Source organism: Babylonia areolata, chromosome 28, assembly GCF_041734735.1.
Source record: "Babylonia areolata isolate BAREFJ2019XMU chromosome 28, ASM4173473v1, whole genome shotgun sequence".
NCBI lineage: Eukaryota > Metazoa > Mollusca > Gastropoda > Neogastropoda > Buccinidae > Babylonia > Babylonia areolata.
In genome coordinates this window covers 18903247-18927957 of record NC_134903.1, presented here as the reverse complement: position 1 = coordinate 18927957, position 24711 = coordinate 18903247, and the positions used below count along the sequence as shown (strand labels likewise).

At 45.0% G+C, this 24711-nt stretch overlaps 1 protein-coding gene across 4 annotated transcripts; it reads right to left on the bottom strand.

Moving 5' to 3' along the window:
* Positions 1-1676: 1676 nt before the first annotated feature.
* On the bottom strand, positions 1677-24130 carry LOC143301924 (myogenesis-regulating glycosidase-like). 4 transcript variants are annotated; one of them, XR_013057865.1, is made up of 7 exons: positions 24001-24130; positions 21890-22073; positions 15274-15606; positions 9624-9823; positions 7402-8009; positions 3355-5662; positions 1677-2947 (listed from the first exon to the last, which is right to left on the bottom strand). XR_013057865.1 is itself a non-coding variant. In XM_076616367.1 (6 exons), the coding sequence occupies exons 2-6, from the start codon at positions 22028-22030 to the stop codon at positions 4902-4904; spliced, it is 2043 nt and encodes a 680-aa protein (XP_076472482.1). In that variant the 5' UTR covers positions 22031-22073; positions 24001-24130; the 3' UTR covers positions 1677-4901. The 4 variants fall into 4 exon arrangements, 3 of the variants coding, with proteins under 3 accessions (XP_076472482.1, XP_076472484.1, XP_076472483.1); XM_076616367.1 differs by having other exon boundaries at positions 1677-5662; XM_076616369.1 differs by having other exon boundaries at positions 1677-5662; positions 21890-22054; positions 24001-24093.
* Positions 24131-24711: the final 581 nt, after the last annotated feature.

Sequence of the window (24711 nt, the reverse complement as noted above, 5' to 3'; positions counted from 1 at the left end):
AAGTATACAAGGCCATAGTTCTCACCACACTACTCTATGGATGTGAATCAGGGACGGTCTACAAATGCCACGCCAAAAAGCTGAACCACTTCCACACCACCAGCCTCAGAAAACTTCTCGGCATAAAGTGGCAAGAGAAGATCCCTGACACAGAGGTGCTCACTCGTGCAAACTTGCCCAGCATCTACACCATCTTGATGCAGGCCCAGCTGCGCTTGGCCGGCCATGTAGTTCGCATGCCAGACCACCGGCTCCCCAAGAAACTGCTGTACGGTGAACTCCAACATGGCAAGTGCTCCCAATGAGGCCAAAAGAAGCGCTTCAAAGACACTCTGAAAGCTTCTCTGAAGGCCTTTAACACCAGCCATGACACATGGGAGCTGAATGCAATGGACAGACCAAAGTGGCGTTCAGCTGTCCACAAAGGCGCCAAATCCTGTGAGGCCAACAGAATCGCTGCAGCAGAGCAACGCAGACAGGCCAGGAAAAGCAGTGCCAGCAAGTCCCCGACAGCCGCCACCATCCCCTGTCCACACTGCATCAGAACCTTCCGGGCGTGGATTGGCCTGACCAGTCATCTGCGCACCCACAGAGCCCAACCCACCCACCCCCATGATGACTAGATGGTCCTCGTTGATCCCGACGGACAAACCACATACTGTAAAATACAACTTCTTGACTCTCAATCTCATCATCACAGTCTGCTTCATAAATAAAAATGTTAGATGGTGATGTGATAGTCAGTCGTGTCCAACTATGACCATCAGAACAGCAGAGGAGGCAACTGCTGTTCCGACTATTTGGGCTAGAATTTGATTATAGTGGAGAGTGTCTTGCCCAAGTTACATCCCCACTCTCTCGGCCAAGAGGGTTTTAGGACAGTCGGCGTTGGGATGGTTCACAAAGGCCAACTAGCCCACAAGGCTGCAGCACTAAGAGCCAGTGCAATTTTGCCTCCTAGTTTGAGAGTCATAGTCCTTCACAAAAGACTAAGCTGTAAATGATTTCCCATTGACTGGAGAAACCATTGATAATACAGCTCTCACTAGATGGTGATAATTATCGCTGTTACACAGAGCCCAGCCGACGCACAGTGCCAAAACACGGTCAGTATCTGTCCCATAGAAACTGAGAAGAAGAAAAAAAAAACAATTGGAAAAAAAAATTAGGCACTAGTTCTGTCAAATTTTTGCACACACACTTAGGACATGCCTCAGACATGACCATTCCACCAGTTCTTCGCAGGGGGAATTAATGAAATAACCTGAACACAAGCATGCACAATACGCAAAATTACATATGATATCAAGCATTAAAAAAAAAGGGGGGGCAAACCACACATCCTTTTTGCATGTTGCATTGTATTGTATTTCTCCTTTTGCCACAATAGATTTCTCTGTGTGAAATTCGGGCTGCTCTCCCCAGGGAGAGTGCGTCGCTATACTACAGCGCCACCCATTTTTTTGTGTTTTTTCCTGCATGCAGTTTTATTTGTTTTTCCTATCGGAGTGTTTTTTTCTACAGAATTTTGCCAGGAACAACCCTTTTGTTGCCGTGGGTTCCTTTATGTGCGCTAAGTGCATGCTGCACACGGGACCTCGGTTTATCTTCTCATCTAAATGACTAGCGTCCTGACCACCACTCAAGGTATAGTGGAGGGGGAGAAATCGACTGTGATTCGAACCAGCGCACTCAGATTCTCTCACTTCCTAGGTGGACGCGTTACCTCTAGGCCATCACTCCACATAGTTAGAATGCCTGATTGTCAAGCCCCAAAAGAAGGCTGAAAAAAAATGCAAAGCTTTCTATAGAGAGAAATCTGTTGTGTCCAAAGAAACACAAATACAAATTTGGTGAACCGACCGACAAGGCGGAAAAGAAAAGAAAATGGAAAGGCCAGAAACAAAGAGTGAAAGAAACTTTCGGACAGAAAGGAGGAGTTTGTATTATACTCCATGTCTGGTGATACATATACTTACCATGTCAAACTGATGCAAACTAGGCCTATCGGTTTGCTCTGCTTGGCCAAATTTCGCGCAGCTAACAGTGAAAAGACGCCCTTTGTTGCCCGGTCCGCTCTTAGCCAATCAAACGCCTCTAAAAGCTATAAGCGCTGAATCATTCCTTTGGCCAAGGCTCTCCACGCCATCTTGTCAGGTTTTCGCTCTGTCTCGTCTTACGCTTTTTTTGGCTATTAAGCATGTTCATTTGGCCTTATTTTGCTGCATGCGGCTTGTCTGTATATTTTTCTTACATTCTGTGTACTCGTTTCGACTCGGCCCCCTGAACACATTTTACACTGTATAAAAAACACACCGGCAAACACCTCAGCATCATGCTGAAGATGCACAAGTTCAAAAACAGGCTCGAACTCAGATCATCCTGGAATGTTCCACTTTTTTCTTTTTTTTTTCTTTTTTTTTTGGCTCTGTGGAATACTGATTACCACAAAACAGATACTGTCACAAGTGTACATCATAATTACGCGTTTGTGAATCTGCATGCATAACTCATCGATTATATATTACGCAGATGGCAAGACTGACAAGCATACAACACACAACTCTTAACATTCGGTCCAGACCTAGGTTTATGAAATCAGCATCCATCTCAAATCCACTGAAAAAAAAAAAAAAAATATGAAAGAAAACCACATGAAACTAGTGATGTACTTTATGGTATTATTTTGTGTTGTTTTTTTTTTGTTGTTGTTTTTTCACAAACATACCATGATTTTGCAGGAGTTTTGGGGAGAACAAGAATGCTGACACACATACACTGAGCTCACTCCTTACTCATTCATTACTTCGAGTATGAATTTCAAAATAACGCCAACGGAATCTATAACCAGATCAAAGAAATTATTATGAAAACATGCATGTCTTTTGACATTTTTGACCTGTGCCTTCCTCAACACACACAAACTACCCCAGCAATGAAAATGACCCTGATTATCTACACACACACACACACAAACTACTCCAGCAATGAAAATGACCCCGGTTATCTACACACACACACACACAAACTACCCCAGCAATGAAAATGACCCCGGTTATCTACACACACACACAAACTACCCCAGCAATGAAAGTGACCCTGATTATCTACACGCACACACACACAAACTACCCCAGCAATGAAAATGACCCTGATTATCTACACACACACACATACAAACTACCCCAGCAATGAAAATGACCCTGATTATCTACACACACACACAAACTACCCCAGCAATGAAAATGACCCCAATTATCTACACACACACACACACACACAAACTACCCCAGCAATGAAAATGACCCTGATTATCTACACGCACACACAAACTACTCCAGCAATGAAAATGACCCAATTATCTACACACACACACACACACACAAACTACCCCAGCAATGAAAATGACCCTGATTATCTACACACACACACAAACTACCCCAGCAATGAAAATGACCCTGATTATCTACACACACACACAAACTACTCCAGCAATGAAAGTGACCCTGATTATCTACACACACACACACACACACAAACTACCCCAGCAATGAAAGTGACCCTGATTATCTACACACACACACACACAAACTACTCCAGCAATGAAAGTGACCCTGATTATCTACACACACACACACACACACAAACTACCCCAGCAATGAAAATGACCCCGGTTATCTACACACACACACACACACACAAACTACTCCAGCAATGAAAGTGACCCTGATTATCTACACGCACACACACACAAACTACCCCAGCAATGAAAATGACCCCAATTATCTACACACACACACACACACACACAAACTACCCCAGCAATGAAAGTGACCCTGATTATCTACACACACACACACACACACACAAACTACCCCAGCAATGAAAATGACCCTGATTATCTACACACACACACAAACTACCCCAGCAATGAAAATGACCCTGATTATCTACACACACACACACACACACAAACTACCCCAGCAATGAAAATGACCCTGATTATCTACACACACACACACACACAAACTACCCCAGCAATGAAAATGACCCTGGTTATCTACACACACACACAAACTAGATCATCAGGCAAGCTCTTCATTAGCTTCACCAGCCTTAATGCCCCATTGATTTAAATTGGTTTTGGTTTCAAAGTTCAGACAAGCAAATGATATTTTGTTCCTCACACTTTCTTTCTACAGATTCTTTTGTGTGTGTGTGTGTGTGTGTGTGTGTGTGTGTGTGTGTGTGTGTCTGTGTGTGTGTATTCTTATCAGAGACAGAGACAGAGATATGTGCATCCATAAACATACATATGATGTATACGTCCAGTTACACGAGCAAATCACTTCTCAAGAGCACAAACAGATTTCAGCGACAAGGCTACAAGTGTTAGTAAATTGTGCCAAACCTACACGTAACAGCAAACCTGCATCATTATTTTCAAAACCAGGAAAAAAAAAAATGCACACACTTGAACATAACATATCATCATATCTAAACACACAAGGAAACTGAACCTCCAAAAAGTACACACAAACTCCCAGATACACATGAATAAGATTCACTCAAAGGGCAAAAATGTGCACACATTATTATATGTCATGATATCCAAATACAGGCGAACACATATCATGATATCCAAATATACTGGCAAACATATATAACGATAACCAAATACACAAGCAAACACACGTTAATCTATACATAAATATCATGAGATCAAAAAAACATGTGCAAACACACATGAATACATGTCATGATTTCCAAATACACAAGCAAACTCAGTGATAGCCAAAAACACACGCAAACAAATGGATATATGTCATGATTTCCAAATAACACACAAACTCAGCTCCTGAAAAGAACACACACCCACTCCCACCCAGCATTCAAGGCTCCTAAATTCTCTCAAAGAGAGGCAACTCATTCAGCTGCACGTCGTACCCTCGTAACCAGACAGGACCTGTGACGGACTGATCCCGCAGCACATCCTTCCACACCCCTTCAGGAATGTAAATGTCTCGCTTGCGAGCCCCGCGAATCAGAACTGGCGCCACAATCAGGTCGTCGCCCAGCAGAAACTGCGACGCCATGGTCAGCGCTTCCTCGTCGGTCGGCGCCACCCACCACAACGGCCGAATGATCGGCTTTCCCGTCACCACTGCCTCCCGAGCCAGAGTCAGGATGGTGGGGGCGTATTTTTCATGGAGCTCCACGTAACGCCGCGTGATGGCCACCACCTCATCGTCGTACGCCCAGGGAGGTATGGAAAACTGCATCGCCGGTAGCAACGCACTCGCCTCCAGCCAGCGCACGTAAAGCTCCTTGTCGGGGTACTCCCCATCCATAAACGACATGTCCACGTACGCATTGCCCCCGATCATGTCCGGCAAGACGAACGGGTATCCCAGCAGTCCCAGGGTCAGCACCGATGGGATGAGCGTCTCCAGGCCGCCCGACTCCGCCTCCCAGGTCGACATGCGGTCGAAGAGTCGCAGGAAGACGGGCAGGGACTGGGTGTTCCACGCGCATCGAACCTCCTGGTGTCGAGGGTCAAGGTCAGCATTGTATGCAAGTTCCGCCCACCCTTTACTGTAGGCACCGGGGTTGTCCATGGGAGTGAACGTTCCTGCATGCTGTGGCACGTACATTGCCTCCCCTGCACACACACACACACACACACACACACACACACACACACACACACACACAAAACAAGATGTCTCTTTTGTGATTAATGGAATGAAAAAAGGTCATCAAAAACGACAACATGATTATAATAATAAAACTGTCTGCTCACCTGAGAAAAGCAATTTCATTCTTGTTTCATTTCGATTGTGTTTTTCAAACCATTAAATGATTCGTTGTCGTTTGGATAAAATTTCTCCAGGAATGCTTCAGCTATTTTCTTTGAGATTATATCCAATAATAACAACCCAATACCACCACTATAAATACTAATAGCAGACCTGTCCACTTGCCAAACAATTTCTCTGCAGCAGCAACAGGAGTTTTCACTCACTAACATATTTTCCCTATAATTACTTTTTTTTTCCTATGAATAATATGAATACACAAACAGTAAACACACATTAATGGCAGACAGTGTAATTACACTCTCTTTTACTTTTATTGTACTGTACACAGAATAAAAGTGAACTCTGGAGAGAAAAAAAAAAACAGTTAAAAACTAAACAAACTATACAAAAAAAGCAACACAATGTAGATTACCCCAAAATAACAATCATCTTCCTCAATGTTTTAACTCACTCCAGACAATGGAATGATAGCATTTCTGGCATAGCATAACAATTGCAGCTACACCAGGCATTGCCAACTTGTTAAGGGTCTACTGGAAAGTTTCTTCATATGAGATTCTGTAACAACACACTCCACAGCGAGCCAGCGAGTTCAGGACCCCACATGACAAGCTAATCTGCATACGTATCGAAAATGGCATCGCAGGTGATACAAGCGGAAATTTTTGGAGGAAATTAGATCACGACAGCGGCTTTTACTGCTGCTGAAGTGATTGAAATGCTTCGAACTGAAGGTTTTTTGACATCGATGAGGATGATGAAGACGTTGAATAAAGTATCTGCAGTGAAGAAAGCTACCAGCAAGAAGGTACTGATAGTGACTCAGCTTCTGAGAGTAGTGGAGAGGGAGGGGGGTGGGGTGTTCACACAACGTGAGGAGAGGGGTCAGTGGGTCGAGTACAGTGAGTTTCATTCAGTTACTTTATGTTTTGTATTTTTTGTGATTTTTTTTCCTAACCCTAACAAATGGGTCGTCTGTCGGGAAAAGCAAGGGAGAGAACTATTCATCCGGAGTGAGTTAATAAACAAAAATTATCAACCAGCAGCCGTGGTGAAGTGGTCAGCATTGTAGACTGACAACTGTGAGGTAACAGATTTGATCCCCATTGGAAGCGGGGTTTGGCTTGTAGCGGACTCCTACCCAGAGTTGATTTAGCTGAATGGAAAGCTGCCAAGGGTCATCCACTTCAGAGATGTGTCTTTGGGGGTGTTGCTCAAATTTCTCAACCAACATTGCAGGTACCTGTATCTCTCAGCCTGGTTGATGCTGGAATGTGTTATGAGAGTGCAGCCTTGTCACGTGGTGCCAAACCTGAATAGACCTCCATTGTAGCATCTTCATCACCCCCATCATCATTCATCATCACTTAATTAAATGCAGAAAGCAAAATGTCCCAAAATTGCCAGGCTTTGTCAAGTAGTCCCAAACCTGAATGGACCACTGAAACAGCATCTTCATCACCCCTGTCATCATTAATCATCACTGAGATACAGAGAGAAAAGTCCCAAAATAGCAGGCAAAAAAAGATAATAAATAAAATAAAATTTAATAAAATGAAATGAAAATCCAGCCACGAACCAGCATCAAACTTGAAGGAGCTGACGCCGTACGTGTCCCTCAGTGCCTGCAGTCTGTCCAGGTACCACTGAACGGCCGCAGGGTTCGTCACGTCCACCAGCGCCGCCATCTTCCCGTTCCACCAGGGAACCAGCGCCGGAGTCTGACTCCCCCTGGTGGTCACCACGTAGTGATTCTCCGCCGCGTCCTGGAACGCCTGCGAGTCCAGGCTCATGAAGGGGTGTGTCCACAGCGTGACCCGGTGCCCCATGTCCTTCAGCTGTTTCACCATGCCGGCCGGGTCAGGGAACTTCTTCGCATCAAAGTCAAGGTCGCCATAGTGCGGCGTCCAGTCATCGTCGATCTCCACCTGCGCGGCAGGGAGTTCATATTTCGTGATGTTGGCGGCGAAGTCGAGGACCTTCTGCTGAGTGATGTTCTTCTTGAAGGCGGCCCAGGTGGACCAGATGGGGAGGGTGAAGAGGCGGGGATCGGGGGTGTCCTGGGGGCGGGGCAGGAACTGCTCCGACATGTAGGTGAAGATGGTGCGGGCGTCGGGGGCGTGGCAGATGGTGTAGTTAAGGGTGGGGGGCTGGTGGTTGGGGCTGGTGTAGTAACCTCCGTCGTACCTGTGGGAATACAGACACATCGTGGTGTTTAATGACCACCCTGAATCATGACTATCTGTCATTGCTCCTGAAAGCCCAGCTAACCTGGCTGGGTCATATCAAGGCTGACAAACTGTAACGAGCTCCGTCATATCTGTGGACACACCTAAACGTCACTGCACGGCGTCACTGACTGACTTTTGTGATACTGAAAGATTTGGCACCCAAGGTCCAGAAGCAACGTAATCGAAGTGTGTGTCTTAATACCGAAACAAAATAAAATAAAGGGGAAAAAAATTAACAAAATGCCAATATGCTACTCTGTACAATGTGGAAAAGCTCCCCCCCCCCCCCCCCCCCCCCATGTTACTAGTGTAAAGACCACCTCAAACCACGTCTGACCAAAAAAAAAACATGTTATCAAGTGAGAAAATTGTACAGTACTGTACTGTGCTGTGCTGTTCTGTCTTTCACTGTAGTGTATTTTTGTTTGGTACTTTATTGCATCACTTTTTTGTCACAACAGATTTCTCTGTTTGAAATTCAAGCTGCTCTCCCCAGGGGAGAGTGTGTGGACCCGGTGCAGAGCCACCCTTTCTGTTTCTTTCCTGTCTGCAGAAGCCACTGTTTGACCATCAAGGTGGATTTTTCCATAAAATGTTGCCTGGGACAACTCACATTGCATTGGGTTCTTCTTCTTCTTCTTTTTTTTTTTTTTTTTGCTGCCCCATCATCTGCACCATTTCAGTGGCATTACTCCCACGCCGCTCATTTAGATTCCCCCCCCCATACACGACCACACCCGGGTTCGTCCGTCGCAGTTCCAGCGTCGGCAGTCCACAGGGAGCCATCGATGTTAGGTCGCCAGGAGGCCACACACCAGTGGAGACCCTGCACTCCTGCTGAGTCACTTCGGTGGTGTTCAGTGGCATTGGGTTCTTTTACATGTACAAGGTGACTGCTACAAACAGGACCTAGGTTTATCGTTTCATCCTTATGACTAGCATCCAGACAACCACTGCAGGTCAAGTAGAGGGGGAGAAAATTCTGACGAGAGTGGGGTTTAATCCTGAAAGCTCAGACTGAACTAAAAGCTACTCTAATATACATGTGTGTGTGTGTGTGTGTGTGTGTGTGTGTGTGTGTGTGTGTGTGTGTGTGTGTGTCTGTGTGTGTGTGTGTGTGTCTGTGTCTCTGTGCGTGTGTGTGTGTGTCTGTGTGTGTCTGTGTCTCTGTGTGTGTGTGTGCGTGTCTGTGTGTGCGTGTGTGTGTGCGTGTGCGTGTGTGTGCGCACATGACTGAAGCCAGACTGGATGACATGGGAAACAAATGATGAGCGCCTAAAGGCAGCCGTCAGTCAGCTCTACCCAGGCAGGCAGCCTGTAGCGCAAATGACTCCCTTGCTTGTAAAGCGCTTCGAGTTCTGCCTCTGATAGAGGAAAGGTGCTGTATCAGTATAAATGATGATGATGATGATGATGACGACGACAACGACAACCACCATAATAATATTAATAAAAGTAATAACAACAATAATAATATTCATAATAATCATAATCATATCTAATAATAACAACAACGATAACAACAATAAAAACAATAAAATAATACTAAGCAGAAGAGACAAACACCAACCTGGCCGACAGACAGAGGCGACGATCCCCCAAGGGGTTCAGGCTGACGAAGAGCGGCACGTCGGGTGACACGAAGATCCCCACGCCCTTTGAACTGAAGAAGAGCCGTTCCAACACCCCCCCCACCCCGTGCGTGTGGAAACCGCTGTCGCTGGACACGTACACTGATGAGGGCAGCTCCGCCTTCTCTAGGGGCCAGGGCTGTGACGGAAACACGACACACTGGTTGGCTGATGTGTCGCCGTCCATGTGGCCGATTGGTTAGTTTGTGTGCTACAGAAAGCCATTGCCACTGGCTGATTGGTTAGTTTGTGTGCTACAGAAAGGCCATTGCCATTGGCTGATTTGTGACGAGTCCTTCTTCTTCTTCTGCGTTCGATGTTTTGGCTGCGTCAGACGGTCACCCCCGTCGCCACGATGTAGCCCACGGTCTTCTCCAGGTCGTGGCGGTCTCCCCAAAGCTGCGCCTGTAGCTCCGTGCCCCCTGGCCAGGTTTGACGCCGTAGAGCTTCATGGGTTGGGCAGTGTTGGAGGATGTGTTCAGGGGTCTGGGGTCCAGTGCCACATGGACACTCATCAGTGTGGGCGATCTTCATACGGTGAAGGTGACTCAGTAGTCGGCAGTGGCCGGTTCTCAGTCTGAAGAGGACAGTCTGCTGGTGTCTCTGGAGCTGGTGGATTGGATCGACACCACTGTTTGCACCCAGCCTTCTCATCCACTGGTTCTGGTAACGGTTGTGGATGATGGTCCTGGCCTCTCTGTAGGTCACGGGGTGGCTGAACTGCTTCATTTTGCTGCCTGCCTTGGAGAGAGCATCGGCCTTTTCGTTCCCCATGACCCCACAGTGAGAAGGAACCCACTGAACAGTGACAGTCGACCGTTTTGAAAGGTCATGAAGGGCTGCTTTGATGTTTGTCAGCTGCTGTTCGTTTCTGGTTGACTGGAGTCCCTGCAGGAGAGATCTGCAGTCAGTGAAGAAGGCTATCTTTGGTGGTGGGTTGACTGACGTCCTGAGGCCTTGTGCAGCATGGAGTAGTGCTGCTGTCTCCGCTCTGTAGTTCGAGGAGATTCTTCCTGTGGGGAAGGCTCCAGGGGTCAGTCTTCCATCTGTGTGCCTGATGAAGATGCCTGCTCCTCCATTCTTCACCGCTCCCTCCGAGGATCCATCTGTGAAGACGTGCGTCCATTCGCTGGGGTTGTACTGAGTCTCAATCATCTCCAATGTCAGAGCTTTCAGCAGGGGAGGGGCTTGGCAGTCCTTTTGGTCGATGCCAGGGACTTTTGTGATGATTGAGACTCCTTCCAGTTGGTCGGCCGGTTCCTCGAAGTCGGGGAGTGTTTCCATCTCGGCAGGGGACGAGGGCAGCAGGTCTTCATGTTGGCGGTGCAGGGTCTTGGAGAGGTGGTTGAAGCTGGTCCGCTTCAGTCTGTTCTTTGTTGGGTGCTTCAGTTTTTCGTGCATTGGGTGAGTTGGCATGCGCAGGAGCTTCTCGCTGTGGATGAAGACTTTTTCCTCTCGTCTATCTTTGAGTGGGTGGAGGCCTGTGTGTTTCTCCATCGCCTGAACTGGAGTCGTCTTTATCCCGCCAGTGATCAGCCGTAGCCCTGCGTTCTGAACTTTGCTCAGGCGGCTTGTGTTGGTTGCTGATGCCGTGGCCCAGGCAGTGCTGCCATACTCCAGGGTTGGCCTGACAGTTCCAGTGTACACCCTCTGCAGTATGCTGCTGTTGGCACCCCAAGAGGTCCCGGCGAGTTTTTTCCGGATGGCCAGTTTTCTGGTTGCTCGTCTCTCGATGTCCTTGAGATGGGGGTTCCATGTCAATCGCTTGTCGAGCTTCACACCCAGGTACATTGGCGTGTCATCCTGTTTCAACTGCATTCCGTTCAGTTTGAGGTGGGAGGTTTCTGACATCGGTGACAGCGAGAAGATTGCTGAGACTGTCTTGGTGGTGTTGATGTCTACTCCCCAGGCAGAGGCCCATGTTCCCACGTGATTGAGTGCTTCCTGCATTCTGTGGCTGGCGGACGTGAGGTATTCCGCAGCACTCCAGGCAGCAAAGTCATCAGCGTGGAGGGCTCTGGAGACATGCTTGGAGATCTTCTCAGCGATGTCGTCGATGAAGATGAGGAAAAGTGTAGGGGAAAAGACTCCTCCTTGCGGCACACCTTGCTGTAGAGTGACCCGATGGCTGATTTTCCCGTCGAGTTTTACCCTTGCCCTGCGGTGTTGGAGGAAATCCTGGATCCAGCGGTACATCTTCCCTTCCACTTTCTTGTTGAGGAGCTTCAGGAGAAGTCCTGCCTTCCAGACCTTGTCGAAGGCCTTGGTTAGGTCCACGAAGACTGCAAGCACCTTCTTCTTTTCTTGAAAGGCAGTCTCTATCTCCTGTGCAAGGTACACCAGCTGGTCTTCGGTGCTGCGGTTTTTCCTGTAGGCTGATTGGGTATTGCTGAGCAGGTGGTTTTCTTCAAGGTGTTTCAGGAGTCGAGTGTTCACCATCCTTTCCATCACCTTGCCCAGACAACTCAGGAGGCTGATTGGTCGATAGCTGGACTTCTTAGTCTTATCCTTCTGCTTCTTTCTGATGGGGACGATGATGGCTTCTCTCCACTGGTCTGGAAGTTTCCCTGTGTCCCAGGACTGGTTGATGATCAAGAGAAGCAGTGACGAGTCCAACAGGCCGATTGGTTAGTTTGTGTGCTACAGAAAGGCCATTGCCATTGGCTGATTTGTGACGAGTCCAACAGGCCGATTGGTTAGTTTGTGTGTTACAGAAAGTCATTGCCATTGGCTGATTTGTGACCAGTCCAACAGGCTGATTGGTTAATTGTGTGTTACAGAGAGTCATTGCCATTGGCTGATTTGTGACGAGTCCAACAGGCCGATTGGTTAGTTTGTGTGTTACAGAGAGCCATTGCCATTGGCTGATTTGTGACGAGTCCAACAGGCCGATTGGTTAGTTTGTGTGTTACAGAGAGTCATTGCCATTGGCTGATTTGTGACCAGTCCAACAGGCTGATTGGTTAATTGTGTGTTACAGAAAGCCATTGCCATTGGCTGATTTGTGACCAGTCCAACAGGCTGATTGGTTAGTTTGTGTGTTACAGAAAGCCATTGCCATTGGCTGATTTGTGACGAGTCCAACAGGCTGATTGGTTAGTTTGTGTGTTACAGAAAGCCATTGCCATTGGCTGATTTGTGACGAGTCCAACAGGCCGATTGGTTAGTTTGTGTGTTACAGAAAGCCATTGCCATTGGCTGATTTGTGACAAATCCAACAGGCTGATTGGTTAATTGTGTGTTACAGAAAATCATTGCCATTGGCTGATTTGTGACAAATCCAACAGGCTGATTGGTTAATTGTGTGTTACAGAAAGTCATTGCCATTGGCTGATTTGTGACAAGTCCAACAGGCTGATTGGTTAGTTTGTGTGTTACAGAAAGCCATTGCCACTGGCTGATTTGTGACGAGTCCAACAGGCCGATTGGTTAGTTTGTGTGCTACAGAAAGCCATTGCCATTGGCTGATTTGTGACCAGTCCAACAGGCTGATTGGTTAATTGTGTGTTACAGAGAGTCATTGCCATTGGCTGATTTGTGACCAAACAGGCTGATTGGTTAATTGTGTGTTACAGAGAGTCACTGCCATTGGCTGATTTGTGACCAGTCCAACAGGCTGATTGGTTAATTGTGTGTTACAGAGAGTCATTGCCATTGGCTGATTTGTGACAAGTCCAACAGGCTGATTGGTTAGTTTGTGTGTTACAGAGAGTCATTGCCATTGGCTGATTTGTGACCAGTCCAACAGGCTGACTGGCTGCTCAGGGTGTTACACACAGTCATTTATTCATTCACTGTATCTGTATCAGGGCTGAAAACACAGCAAACATTGTCAAGAAAGAAAAAGAAACCACTGGCTTGATTTTGGACAAGTCTGACAGGTTGATTGCGATGCCGTGTAACCCCCCACCCCCTAAATTTCAGATGTACACATATAAAATCTAGAAAAAGAAGGGTCTTTAGAATCCTGTCAGCAACCTACCAACGTCTTCAGCTCCCCACCACACCTCCACTAACTGTAATAATCTTGTTGTTCTTATTGTTATTGTGAGGTTACATCCGGAGAGAACACTGGCTGGACGTATAAATACTTCATTCTGTTCAACTGATGGAGTCTCCTGTTGGATCGATGGATGAGTAGGCAAGCAGGCTTATCTGTCGGTGTGTGTCCTCATATGGGAGAAGAGGCCGATTCTGGATGCACAGCACTTCCCACAGGTGTTGCAAGGGAAAATGTCTCCAGAAGTTGAGCCCTGCTTCCTTCACTCATGCTTCTCCTTAATGGCGAGCGTTATCTTGTTTTCAAACGTCTTTATGCCACTAGAGCACAGCATCCTCCAGCGAGAACAGTCCAGGGCATCAATTTCCCAGGAAGCAATGTCTATATCACAGGCTTTGAGGTTTGTCTTCAAGGTGTCCTTGAAGCGCTTGCAGGGTCCTCCAAGTTTGCGGTGGCCTTCCTTCAGCTGGCCATACAAAAGCATCTTCGGGATCCTGCAGTCTGTCATGCAGACAACATGTCCTGTCCAGCGTAGCTGGCACTGGATCAGCAGGCTTTCGATACTGGGTACCTGGAGGTTGGAGACCCTGTCTTGCCACTTTATACCAAGGATCTTTCGTAGGCATCTCTGGTGAAACTGCTCAAGTTGTTGAATGTGACAGCGATATGTCATTCAACTACAGGCTGCAGTACAGAGAGGCCTGCACACAAGGAGAGTCAGGGTGGAGGTGGCGGGAGGGGTCACCGTATGCAAGGAGAGAGCGGGGACAAAGACAGTGGTGCCATCAGCCTGGGAAGGGACGGCTGTTGACAGTCCTTGACCACTGACACCAGAGTTACATTTAGAGTTGCTGCAATCACTGGCCAAACTCCACAGTTACATTTAGAGTTGCTGCAATCACTGGCCAAACTCCACAGTTCACTACAAAACAAAAACTCATCATCACCCTCACCTCAAAGCCGTGGTTGTTCATGTTCCATGACCAACCGTGCCATACTTATTTTCAGGGTTGCTGCAATAGCTTGTGCTGACCTAACTCCACATTAGCTAAACAAAACAAAAAAAACAAGAGAGGCAAGGCCTTCAAGACTCACTTGTGATAAATTAAGTCCCCTTGCATTAATTACAGAGTAATTTCCCTTTTTTACTATCTGCACCAAAACGTTTGCAAAATAAATAAAAATTCCATGCTTAGCAAAAGAAGTACCTGTTTGAACAAAAAATGATAATAATGACTCCTCTTGTTGTTGTGTCAGAATAAGAGGTCAAAGTGCCAAGTTTAGAGAATACAAAAAATATAAATATAACAGTAAATGCAGTTTGCATATAATTAGGCTTCTTTTTTCATTTTTTTGTGCCCATCCCGGAGGTGCAATATTGTTTTAAACAAGATGACTGGAAAGAACTGAATTTTTCCTATTTTTATGCCAAATTTGGTGTCAACTGACAAAGTAGTTGGAGAGAAAATGTCAATGTTAAAGTTTACCATGGACACACACACACACACACACAGAGACAACCGAACACCGGGTTAAAACACAGACTCACTTTGTTTACACAAGTGAGTCAACTAGAACACATCCCTCACCTGATTCAAGCTCGTGAACCCTCCGTACCAATGGGCATCGCTCATGTCGAAGCAGTCCTTCACCTCCTGGCTGGGGCACTGCAGCCCCTCACGGACGATGTGGTAACACTTGGCCAGTGACGTCTCCTCGTAGCTGACACGGATCCGCTGGTGGTGCAGCTCCTCGATGCAGCCCGTGTTGTACTCCTTCTCCGAGATGCAGTAGTCCATGCGGTCGATGATGTGCTTGTCGAAGCTCATGCTGTCAGGGCGAGGGTGGCCGAAGTCGAAGTGACCCGACAGGAGCGGCTCGTTGCTGCTGGACGTGAAACGGAAATCCAGGTCTCCCGTCACCTGGCAACAGTAGTTAGACTGGTGTTTGTGTGGTCAACAAACAGGTGTTTGTGTGGTTAACAAACTGGCGTTTGTGTGGTTAACAGACTGGCGTTTGTGTGGTCAACAAACAGGTGTTTGTGTGGTTAACAAACTGGCGTTTGTGTGGTCAACAAACAAGTGTTTGTGTGGTTAACAGACTGGTGTTTGTGTGGTTAACAGACTGGTAGTTTGTGGCGTTTGTGTGGTCAACAAACTGGTGTTTGTGTGGTTAACAGACTGGCGTTTGTGTGGTTAACAGACTGGCGTTTGTGTGGTCATGATGATAATCGTATCAATAACATAAACACACACACACACACACACACTTATGCACACATACGGGTGTATGCATATGTGTGTGAGGAGGAGCCAGAGTATTGTGTATACGTTGTTAGAGTTATTCCACTGTGCATAAACTGTCAGTGTGTGTACAGAGACTGTACAGTGCATTAAACTGTAAGACTTTGCTCTCTCTCTCTTTCTTTATATATATATATATATATATATGTGTGTGTGTGTGTGTGTGTGTGTGTGTGTGTGTGTGTGTGTGTGTGTGTGTGTTCGGCCCAACACTCAGCTTATATCACAGATTGACAAAAGTTTACATTTGGGCCAACAGCAAAGTGAGAGCTGTATTATCAATGGTTTCTCCAGTCAATGGGAAACCATTTACAGTTCAGTCTTATGTGAAGGACTATGACTCTCAAACTAGGAGGCAAAATTGCACTGGCTCTTAGTGCTGCAGCCTTGTGGGCTAGTTGGCCTTTGGGAACCATCCCAACGCCGACTGTCCTAAAACCCTCTTGGCCGAGAGAGTGGGGATGTACTTGGGCAAGACACTCTCCACAATAATCAAATTCTGACCCAAATAGTCGAACAGCAGTTGCCTCCTCTGCTGTTCTGATGGTCATAGTCAGACACGACTGACTATCAAAAAAAACAACAACATATATATATATATGTGTGTGTGTGTGTGTGTGTGTGTGTGTGTGTGTGTGTGTGATTATTATTATCATTATTGGGTTGTTTTTTGTTTTTTCTTTTCTTTTCCAAATATCTCTTCCTACTATTTTGACCTTACTTTTGGGAGGACACATTCAAGAAACCAGTCAACAACTATGGAGTATGAATCAAATGTTAAGAAAAGCTCTGTGTGTGTGTGTGTGTGTGTGTGTGTGTGTGTGTGTGTGTGTGTGTGTGTGTGTGTGTGTGTGTGTGTGTGTGTGTGTCAAACAAACAAACAAACAAGTAATTTTTTTCATTCAGTTATTTCAAACAGTTATTGTAAGAGCTTGGTTTGCAGTTTGACAAAATCCTTCAGTGGCTTCACACAGAATGTGTGTATGTGCGTTCATGTGAATGTGTGAAGGGCTTTGAGTGTCATGATATATGTGCTCTGTGTGTGATTATATAAACATGCACATTTGCATACACTCACATGCATGTGCACCCACAGACAGACAGACAGACACACACACACACACACATGCACACACACACACACACACACATGCACGCACGTACACGCAAACACACACACACACACATGCACACACACACACACACACACACACATGCACACGCACGCAAACACACACACACACACATGCAGGCACATACACAGAGCATTATTATAAGTCCTTTGGATGAGACAGTAAGTTGAGGTCCTGTGTAGCATACACTTAGCGCATGTAAAAAGAATCCATGGCAACAAAATGGGTTACAAGTCCTTGGCGAAATTCATTAGAGAAATCCTCTTTGATGGGAAAACAGAACAGTGAAATCATCCTGCATGCAGAAATGAAATTCATAAAATAAGGGTGCCGCTGCACTACAGCAACAGAGTCTACAGCAACAGAGTCACCCAAGCGGAGCAGCCTGAATTTCACACAGAGAAATCCGTTGTGACAAAGAGTAACACCATGAAATACAATGCAACTGCTGTCATCAATACATAGGACGACAGCTTAAAGCCGGGCAGACTCATGGTGCTGACATTATTACACTGGACGATACCTTAAAGCAGAATCACGGTGCTGACATCATTACATAGGATGATACCTTAAAGCAGAATCACGGTGCTGACATCATTACATAGGACGATACCGTAAAGCAGAATCACGGTGCTGACATTATTACATAGGACGATACCTTAAAGCAGAATCATGGCGCTGACATCATTACATTGGACGATACCTTAAAGCAGAATCACGGTGCTGACATCATTACATAGGACGATACCTTAAAGCAGAATCACGGTGCTGACATCATTACATAGGATGATACCTTAAAGCAGAATCACGGTGCTGACATTATTACACTGGACAATACCTTAAAGCAGAATCACGGTGCTGACATTATTACATAGGACGATACCTTAAAGCAGACAAAAGGTGGTGACATCATTACATAGGACGATACCTTAAAGCAGAATCACGGTGCTGACATTATTACATAGGACGATACCTTAAAGCAGAATCATGGTGCTGACATTATTACATAGGACGATACCTTAAAGCAGAATCACGGTGCTGACATCATTACACTGGACGATACCTTAAAGCAGAATCACGGTGCTGACATTATTACATAGGACGATACCTTAAAGCAGAATCACGGTGCTGACATCATTACATAGGACGATACCTTAAAGCAGAATCACGGTGCTGACATCATTACATTGGACGATACCTTAAAGCAGAATCACGGTGCTGACATTATTACATAGGACGATACCGTAAAGCAGAATCACGGTGCTGACATTATTACATAGGACGATACCGTAAAGCAGAATCATGGCGCTGACATCATTACATAGGACGATACCTTAAAGCAGAATCACGGTGCTGACATCATTACATAGGATACCTTAAACTAGTTAAAGCTTGCCAGACTCATAGTGCTGATATTACATAGGATGATACCTTAAAACCAGGCAGGCTCACTATGCTAACATTACATAGAACGATACCTTAAAGCCTGGTGCACTCATGATGCTGATGTCACATACGACGATACCTTAACTCATTCTATACTGCCCGATGACTTCCTTCATTATACTCTCTGTACTGGCTGTTTGTTTATGTTACCAGAAAGATATCTTTAAAAAAAACACAAGTACATACAGCTGTGAAATTTTGCAATATAAAGAATAGAATGGACTAACATTTTGGCAAAGTTTCAAAGCACTCATTTTATTATTGACTGATTTATTATATTTTGAAAAAAAAAATCCTAGTTTTTCACAACTGACATAAAGGGGGGTGGGGGTGGGGTGGGGAGGGGAGTTTTTCTCATGTAATAGAAATTTCACAAATGTGGTCTTTTGTAACCATAGACACTTCCTAATTGTAGCAACTGAATGGCCAAATGCGTATGCACAGTGGATATCCACAACAGAATCAGTCTGCATTCGAATTGAGCCACAGAACCTGCTGAAGCTGACAGAGATGCCATCTTGTCAAAGCGAGCAAGAAGGCAGAGTTGGGTGACTGTACACTCGCATGTACTGTACTCAAAGGCATTCTCAGCCACAATAAAAGTACAGGTGCACTTTAGGGTTACTGTAAAACACAGCTGTGCTGTTTAATTCTGCACAAGACCATTAACCTATGAACTATGAATTTTTAAACTTGCAGTACGCTATAGCATACCACAGTAACATAGTGTTGTGCGCTATAGCATACCTTAGTATAGAAAGAGTAAAACCCCAGCAGACTAATGGTGCTGACATTAAATAGGATGGTACCTTAAAGCCTGGCAGACTAATAGTGCTGACATTAAATAAGACGGTACCTTAAAGCCTGGCAGACAACTGGTGCTGACATTAAATAGAATGGTACCTTAAAGCCTGGCAGACTAATGGTGCTGACATTAAATAGGACGGTACCTTAAAGCCTGGCAGACTAATGGTGCTGACATTAAATAGGATGGTACCTTAAAGCCTGGCAGACTAATGGTGCTGACATTAAATAGGGCGGTACCTTAAAGCCTGGCAGACTAATGGTGCTGACATTAAATAGGACGGTACCTTAAAGCCTGGCAGACTAATGGTGCTGACATTAAATAGGATGGTACCTTAAAGCCTGGCAGACTAGTGGTGCTGACATTAAATAGGATGGTACCTTAAAGCCTGGCAGACTAATGGTGCTGACATTAAATAGGATGGTACCTTAAAGCCTGGCAGACTAATGGTGCTGACATTAAATAGAACGGTACCTTAAAGTTAAAGCTGGCAGAAAAATGGTGCTGACATTAAATAGGACGGTACCTTAAAGCCTGGCAGACTAATGGTGCTGACAATTAAATAAGACGGTACCTTAAAGCCTGGCAGACAACTGGTGCTGACATTAAATAGGATGGTACCTTAAAGCCTGGCAGACTAATGGTGCTGACATTAAATAGGGCGGTACCTTAAAGCCTGGCAGACAACTGGTGCTGACATTAAATAGAATGGTACCTTAAAGCCTGGCAGACTAATGGTGCTGACATTAAATAGGACGGTACCTGAAAGCCTGGCAGACTAATGGTGCTGACATTAAATAGGATGGTACCTTAAAGCCTGGCAGACTAATGGTGCTGACATTAAATAGAATGGTACCTTAAAGCCTGGCAGACTAATGGCGCTGACATTAAATAGGATGGTACCTTAAAGCCTGGCAGACTAATGGTGCTGACATTAAATAGAACAGTACCTTAAAGCCCAGCAGACTAATGGTGCTGACATTAAATAGGACGGTACCTTAATGCCCAGCAGACTAATGGTGCTGACATTAAATAGAATGGTACTTTAAAGCCTGGCAGACTAATGGTGCTGACATTAAATAGGACGGTACCTTAAAGCCCAGCAGACTAATGGTGCTGACATTAAATAGGACGGTACCTTAAAGCCTGGCAGACTAATGGTGCTGACATTAAATAGGACGGTACCTTAAAGCCCAGCAGACTAATGGTGCTGACATTAAATAGGACGGTACCTTAAAGCCCAGCAGACTAATGGTGCTGACATTAAATAGAACGGTACCTTAAAGGCTGGCAGACAAATGGTTCTAACATTAAATAAGACGGTACCTTAAAGTTAAAGCCTGGCAGACAAATGGTGCTGACATTAAATAAGACGGTACCTTAAAGTTAAAGCCTGGCAGACAAATGGTGCTGACCTTAAATAAGACGGTACCTTAAAGTTAAAGCCTGGCAGACAAATGGTGCTGACATTAAATAAGACGGTACCTGAAAGTTAAAGCTGGCAGAAAAATGGTGCTGACATTAAATAGGACGGTACCTTAAAGCCTGGCAGACAAATCGTGCTGACATAAAATAGGATGGTACCTTAAAGACTGGCAGAAAAATGGTGCTGACATTAAATAGGACGGTACCTTAAAGCCTGGCAGACAAATCGTGCTGACATTAAATAGGACGGTACCTTAAAACCCAGCAGACAAATGGTGCTGACATTAAATAAGACGGTACCTTAAAGTTAAAGCCTGGCAGACAAATGGTGCTGACATTAAATAAGACGGTACCTTAAAGTTAAAGCCTGGCAGACAAATGGTGCTGACATTAAATAAGACGGTACCTTAAAGTTAAAGCCTGGCAGACAAATGGTGCTGACATTAAATAAGACGGTATCTTAAAGTTAAAGCTGGCAGAAAAATGGTGCTGACATTAAATAGGACGGTACCTTAAAGCCTGGCAGACAAATCGTGCTGACATAAAATAGGATGGTACCTTAAAGACTGGCAGAAAAATGGTGCTGACATTAAATAGGACGGTACCTTAAAGCCTGGCAGACAAATCGTGCTGACATTAAATAGGACGGTACCTTAAAACCCAGCAGACAAATGGTGCTGACATTAAATAAGACGGTACCTTAAAGTTAAAGCCTGGCAGACAAATGGTGCTGACATTAAATAAGAATGTACCTTAAAGGCTGGCAGACAAATGGTGCTGACATTAAATAAGACGGTACCTTAAAGTTAAAGCCTGGCAGACAAATGGTGCTGACATTAAATAGGACAGTACCTTAAAGCCTGGCAGACTAATGGTGCTGACATTAAATAGAACGGTACCTTAAAGCCTGGCAGACAAATGGTGCTGACATTAAATAAGACAGTACCTTAAAGTTAAAGCCTGGCAGACAAATGGTCCTGACATTAAATAGGACAGTACCTTAAAGCCTGGTAGACTAATGGTGCTGACATTCAATAGAACGGTACCTTAAAGCCTGGCAGACAAATGGTGCTGACATTAAACAGAACGGTACCTTAAAGCCTGGCAGACTCATGGTGCAGGGGCCGAACAGCATGACGTAGGACAGGTAGAGGAAGGCGGAGAGGAGGGCCGCCAGCAGTGCCAGACGCTGCAGCTTCTGTTTCTCTATCGTCACGGTCTGGTGACGGTCCATGGCGATCAGTGTGTGTGCGATGTGCTGTAACCAGGCTCTCACTCTGTTGGGAATAGTCATGACTAAAATTTGGTATCAGTTCCTCTGTACAAATCATGTTTCTCTCCTAAACATTCACTCCACATACAAATATATTACTGAGTGGAGTGATGGCCTAGAGGTAATGCGTCCGCCTAGGAAGCGAGAGAATCTGAGCGCGCTGGTTCGAATCACGGCTCAGCCGCCGATATTTTCTCCCCCTCCACTAGACCTTGAGTGGTGGTCTGGACGCTAGTCATTCGGATGAGACGATAAACCAAGGTCCCGTGTGCAGCATGCACTTAGTGCAGGTAAAAGAATCCACGGCAACAAAAGGGTTGTTCCTGGCAAAATTCTGTAGAAAAATCCACTTCGAGTTTGACAGGAAAAACAAATAAAAAACTGCACGCAGGAAAAAATACAAAAAAATGGGTGGCGCTGTAGTGTAGCGACACGCTCTCCCTGGGGAGAGCAGCCAGAATTTCACACAGAGAAATCTGTTGTGATAAAAAGAAATACAAATACAAAAACAAATTAATAAAATGGACAACAAAATAAGCCCACAAAACAAGTTAAAATGATCCCAAATTTTGGGCTTTTTTGTACAAAGGTTGACACTGATACACAGAAAAGATGTTGCTCTCACCCTGCACCTTCCTCACCCTCATTCAAATGAGTATAAATCATGTAAATACAGACATATTAAAATATAGTATAACTGGAGGAAATTGTTAAAATCTTGAATAACAGAAGATGAATTGGGCAAATGAATTAAGTGTCATTTGCTAACACCAACTGACAATTAATCCTTTTACTTTGTTCTGTTTCTTCTTCTTCTTCGTTCATGGGCTGCAACTCCCATGATCACTCATATAGTGCACGAGTGTGCTTTTATGTGTATAAACGTTTTGCCCCCATCACACAGTGATAGACAGCCATACTCCATTTTCAGGGGGATGCATGCCGGGTATGTTCTTCACTTCTTGCTTCCAAAACCCATCCAATGCTGACATGGATCGAAGGATCTTTAACGTGCATTGATCTTCTGCATGCATATGCACACGATTGGTGTTCAGGCTCTTGTGGGTCTGCACATCTGTTGACCCAGGAGATCAGAAAAATCTCCACCCTTTACATACATGATGCCATGACCTGGATTCGAACCTGACTCCCTCACACTGAAAGTCCAATACTTTATTTAGCCACTCGGCAGTTGCGCCAATTACTTTGTTTTGTTCAACACAACAGAAAAAAAGCTCATGCCTGAACTGATGCATAACTATCATAAATATTTGTTTGTGATATCATTTGACTATGTTCTGGTCAGAACAGAATAGTGTTGGATGAGACATACATCTGTCATCATGTCAATGAGAGGGGGTACGATGTGGTGGGATGGGGGTGTGGGGGAGGGGGCGATGTCGTGTTAGCTTTAGACTCCATATGCACTCTCCTGTCCTAACTCAGCTGCCCTCGACAGCCATGGTGCTAGCTGAGAACACGTATTTCACCGGTCCTGGAGTTCTACAGACCCTACACTGATCGCAGTGCCTGACTGCGTGTGACCTTCAGTCGATAATGAGTTTACTGGCACACTTACCTGTCGTGGCAATCAACACCACACACACACACTACAGCTACTTCTTATGAAGCTCGATCAGATCTCAAGTGAATAATACAATTAAACGTTGCTAAAAAAAAAAAAAATTTTAAATAATAAAAGAAGCACGCAAGGCAGCCATTTTTGTCAATTTTTGGATTTCAGAGCCAGGTTTGGGGCTTCAAGCGCTAACGGTTGTTGAGCTTGTAGTGAAGGTCAGACTGAACTGTAAACACGCCACGACAGATTGTAATCAGTGCCCGAGTGGATGCACACTCTGTGAGTACCTCAAGATCATTGCATTTCACAAGAGCACAAATATGCACAAAACAGTTCAGCCATGCTCTCTTACCTGATGTCTACGTGGCTTGCGCAACAGAGACTTTACCGAGTTATATCCTCTTTGCAGACTGAAACATGGTTCTGATTTCAAATCGTGGTGAAGAGTTGCTGTCACAAACACACTTTAACCTCGCTTCTGCTGTGACAGCCGATTGACCTTTCTAATTTGCATACCATGTGCCACCGGCATGTGCACTGTGCAATACGACTGATCTCCCTTCGCAAGATTTAGCATTCAGAGTTTGGTTGTCAATAGCAACACTTCATTATTACTACTTTGATTTTAATTGCATATTGCCGATAAAAAGTTTTGAGAACACTTTTTCTTTCACCAAAATTTCTCAAAGCAGCATCAGTGTGAAAAACAACTAATGTAGAGACAGAGGAAGATTTTGAAAAATCTTCATTGTTATTGTTATTATTATTATTATTATTATTATTATTTACCATGTTTCATCATGTAACAGTACTCTCTCTCTCTCTCTCTCTCTCTCTCTTGTTGTGTGTGTTACTTCTATGGGCTTATGGTGAGAGGTTTTAATTATTTGGGTCACAAATCGGGCACATGTTTATATTCAAGCTTAATTTTATTGCTGTTGTTGAAAACTGAATGTACATCTTTTTTTTTCTTTTTAAATACGGCTCGAACGTAAACTGTTCAACTACTCACTATAGTTCCATGCAGTTTCACGTGTGACATATCTGTCTTTTGACCACTACA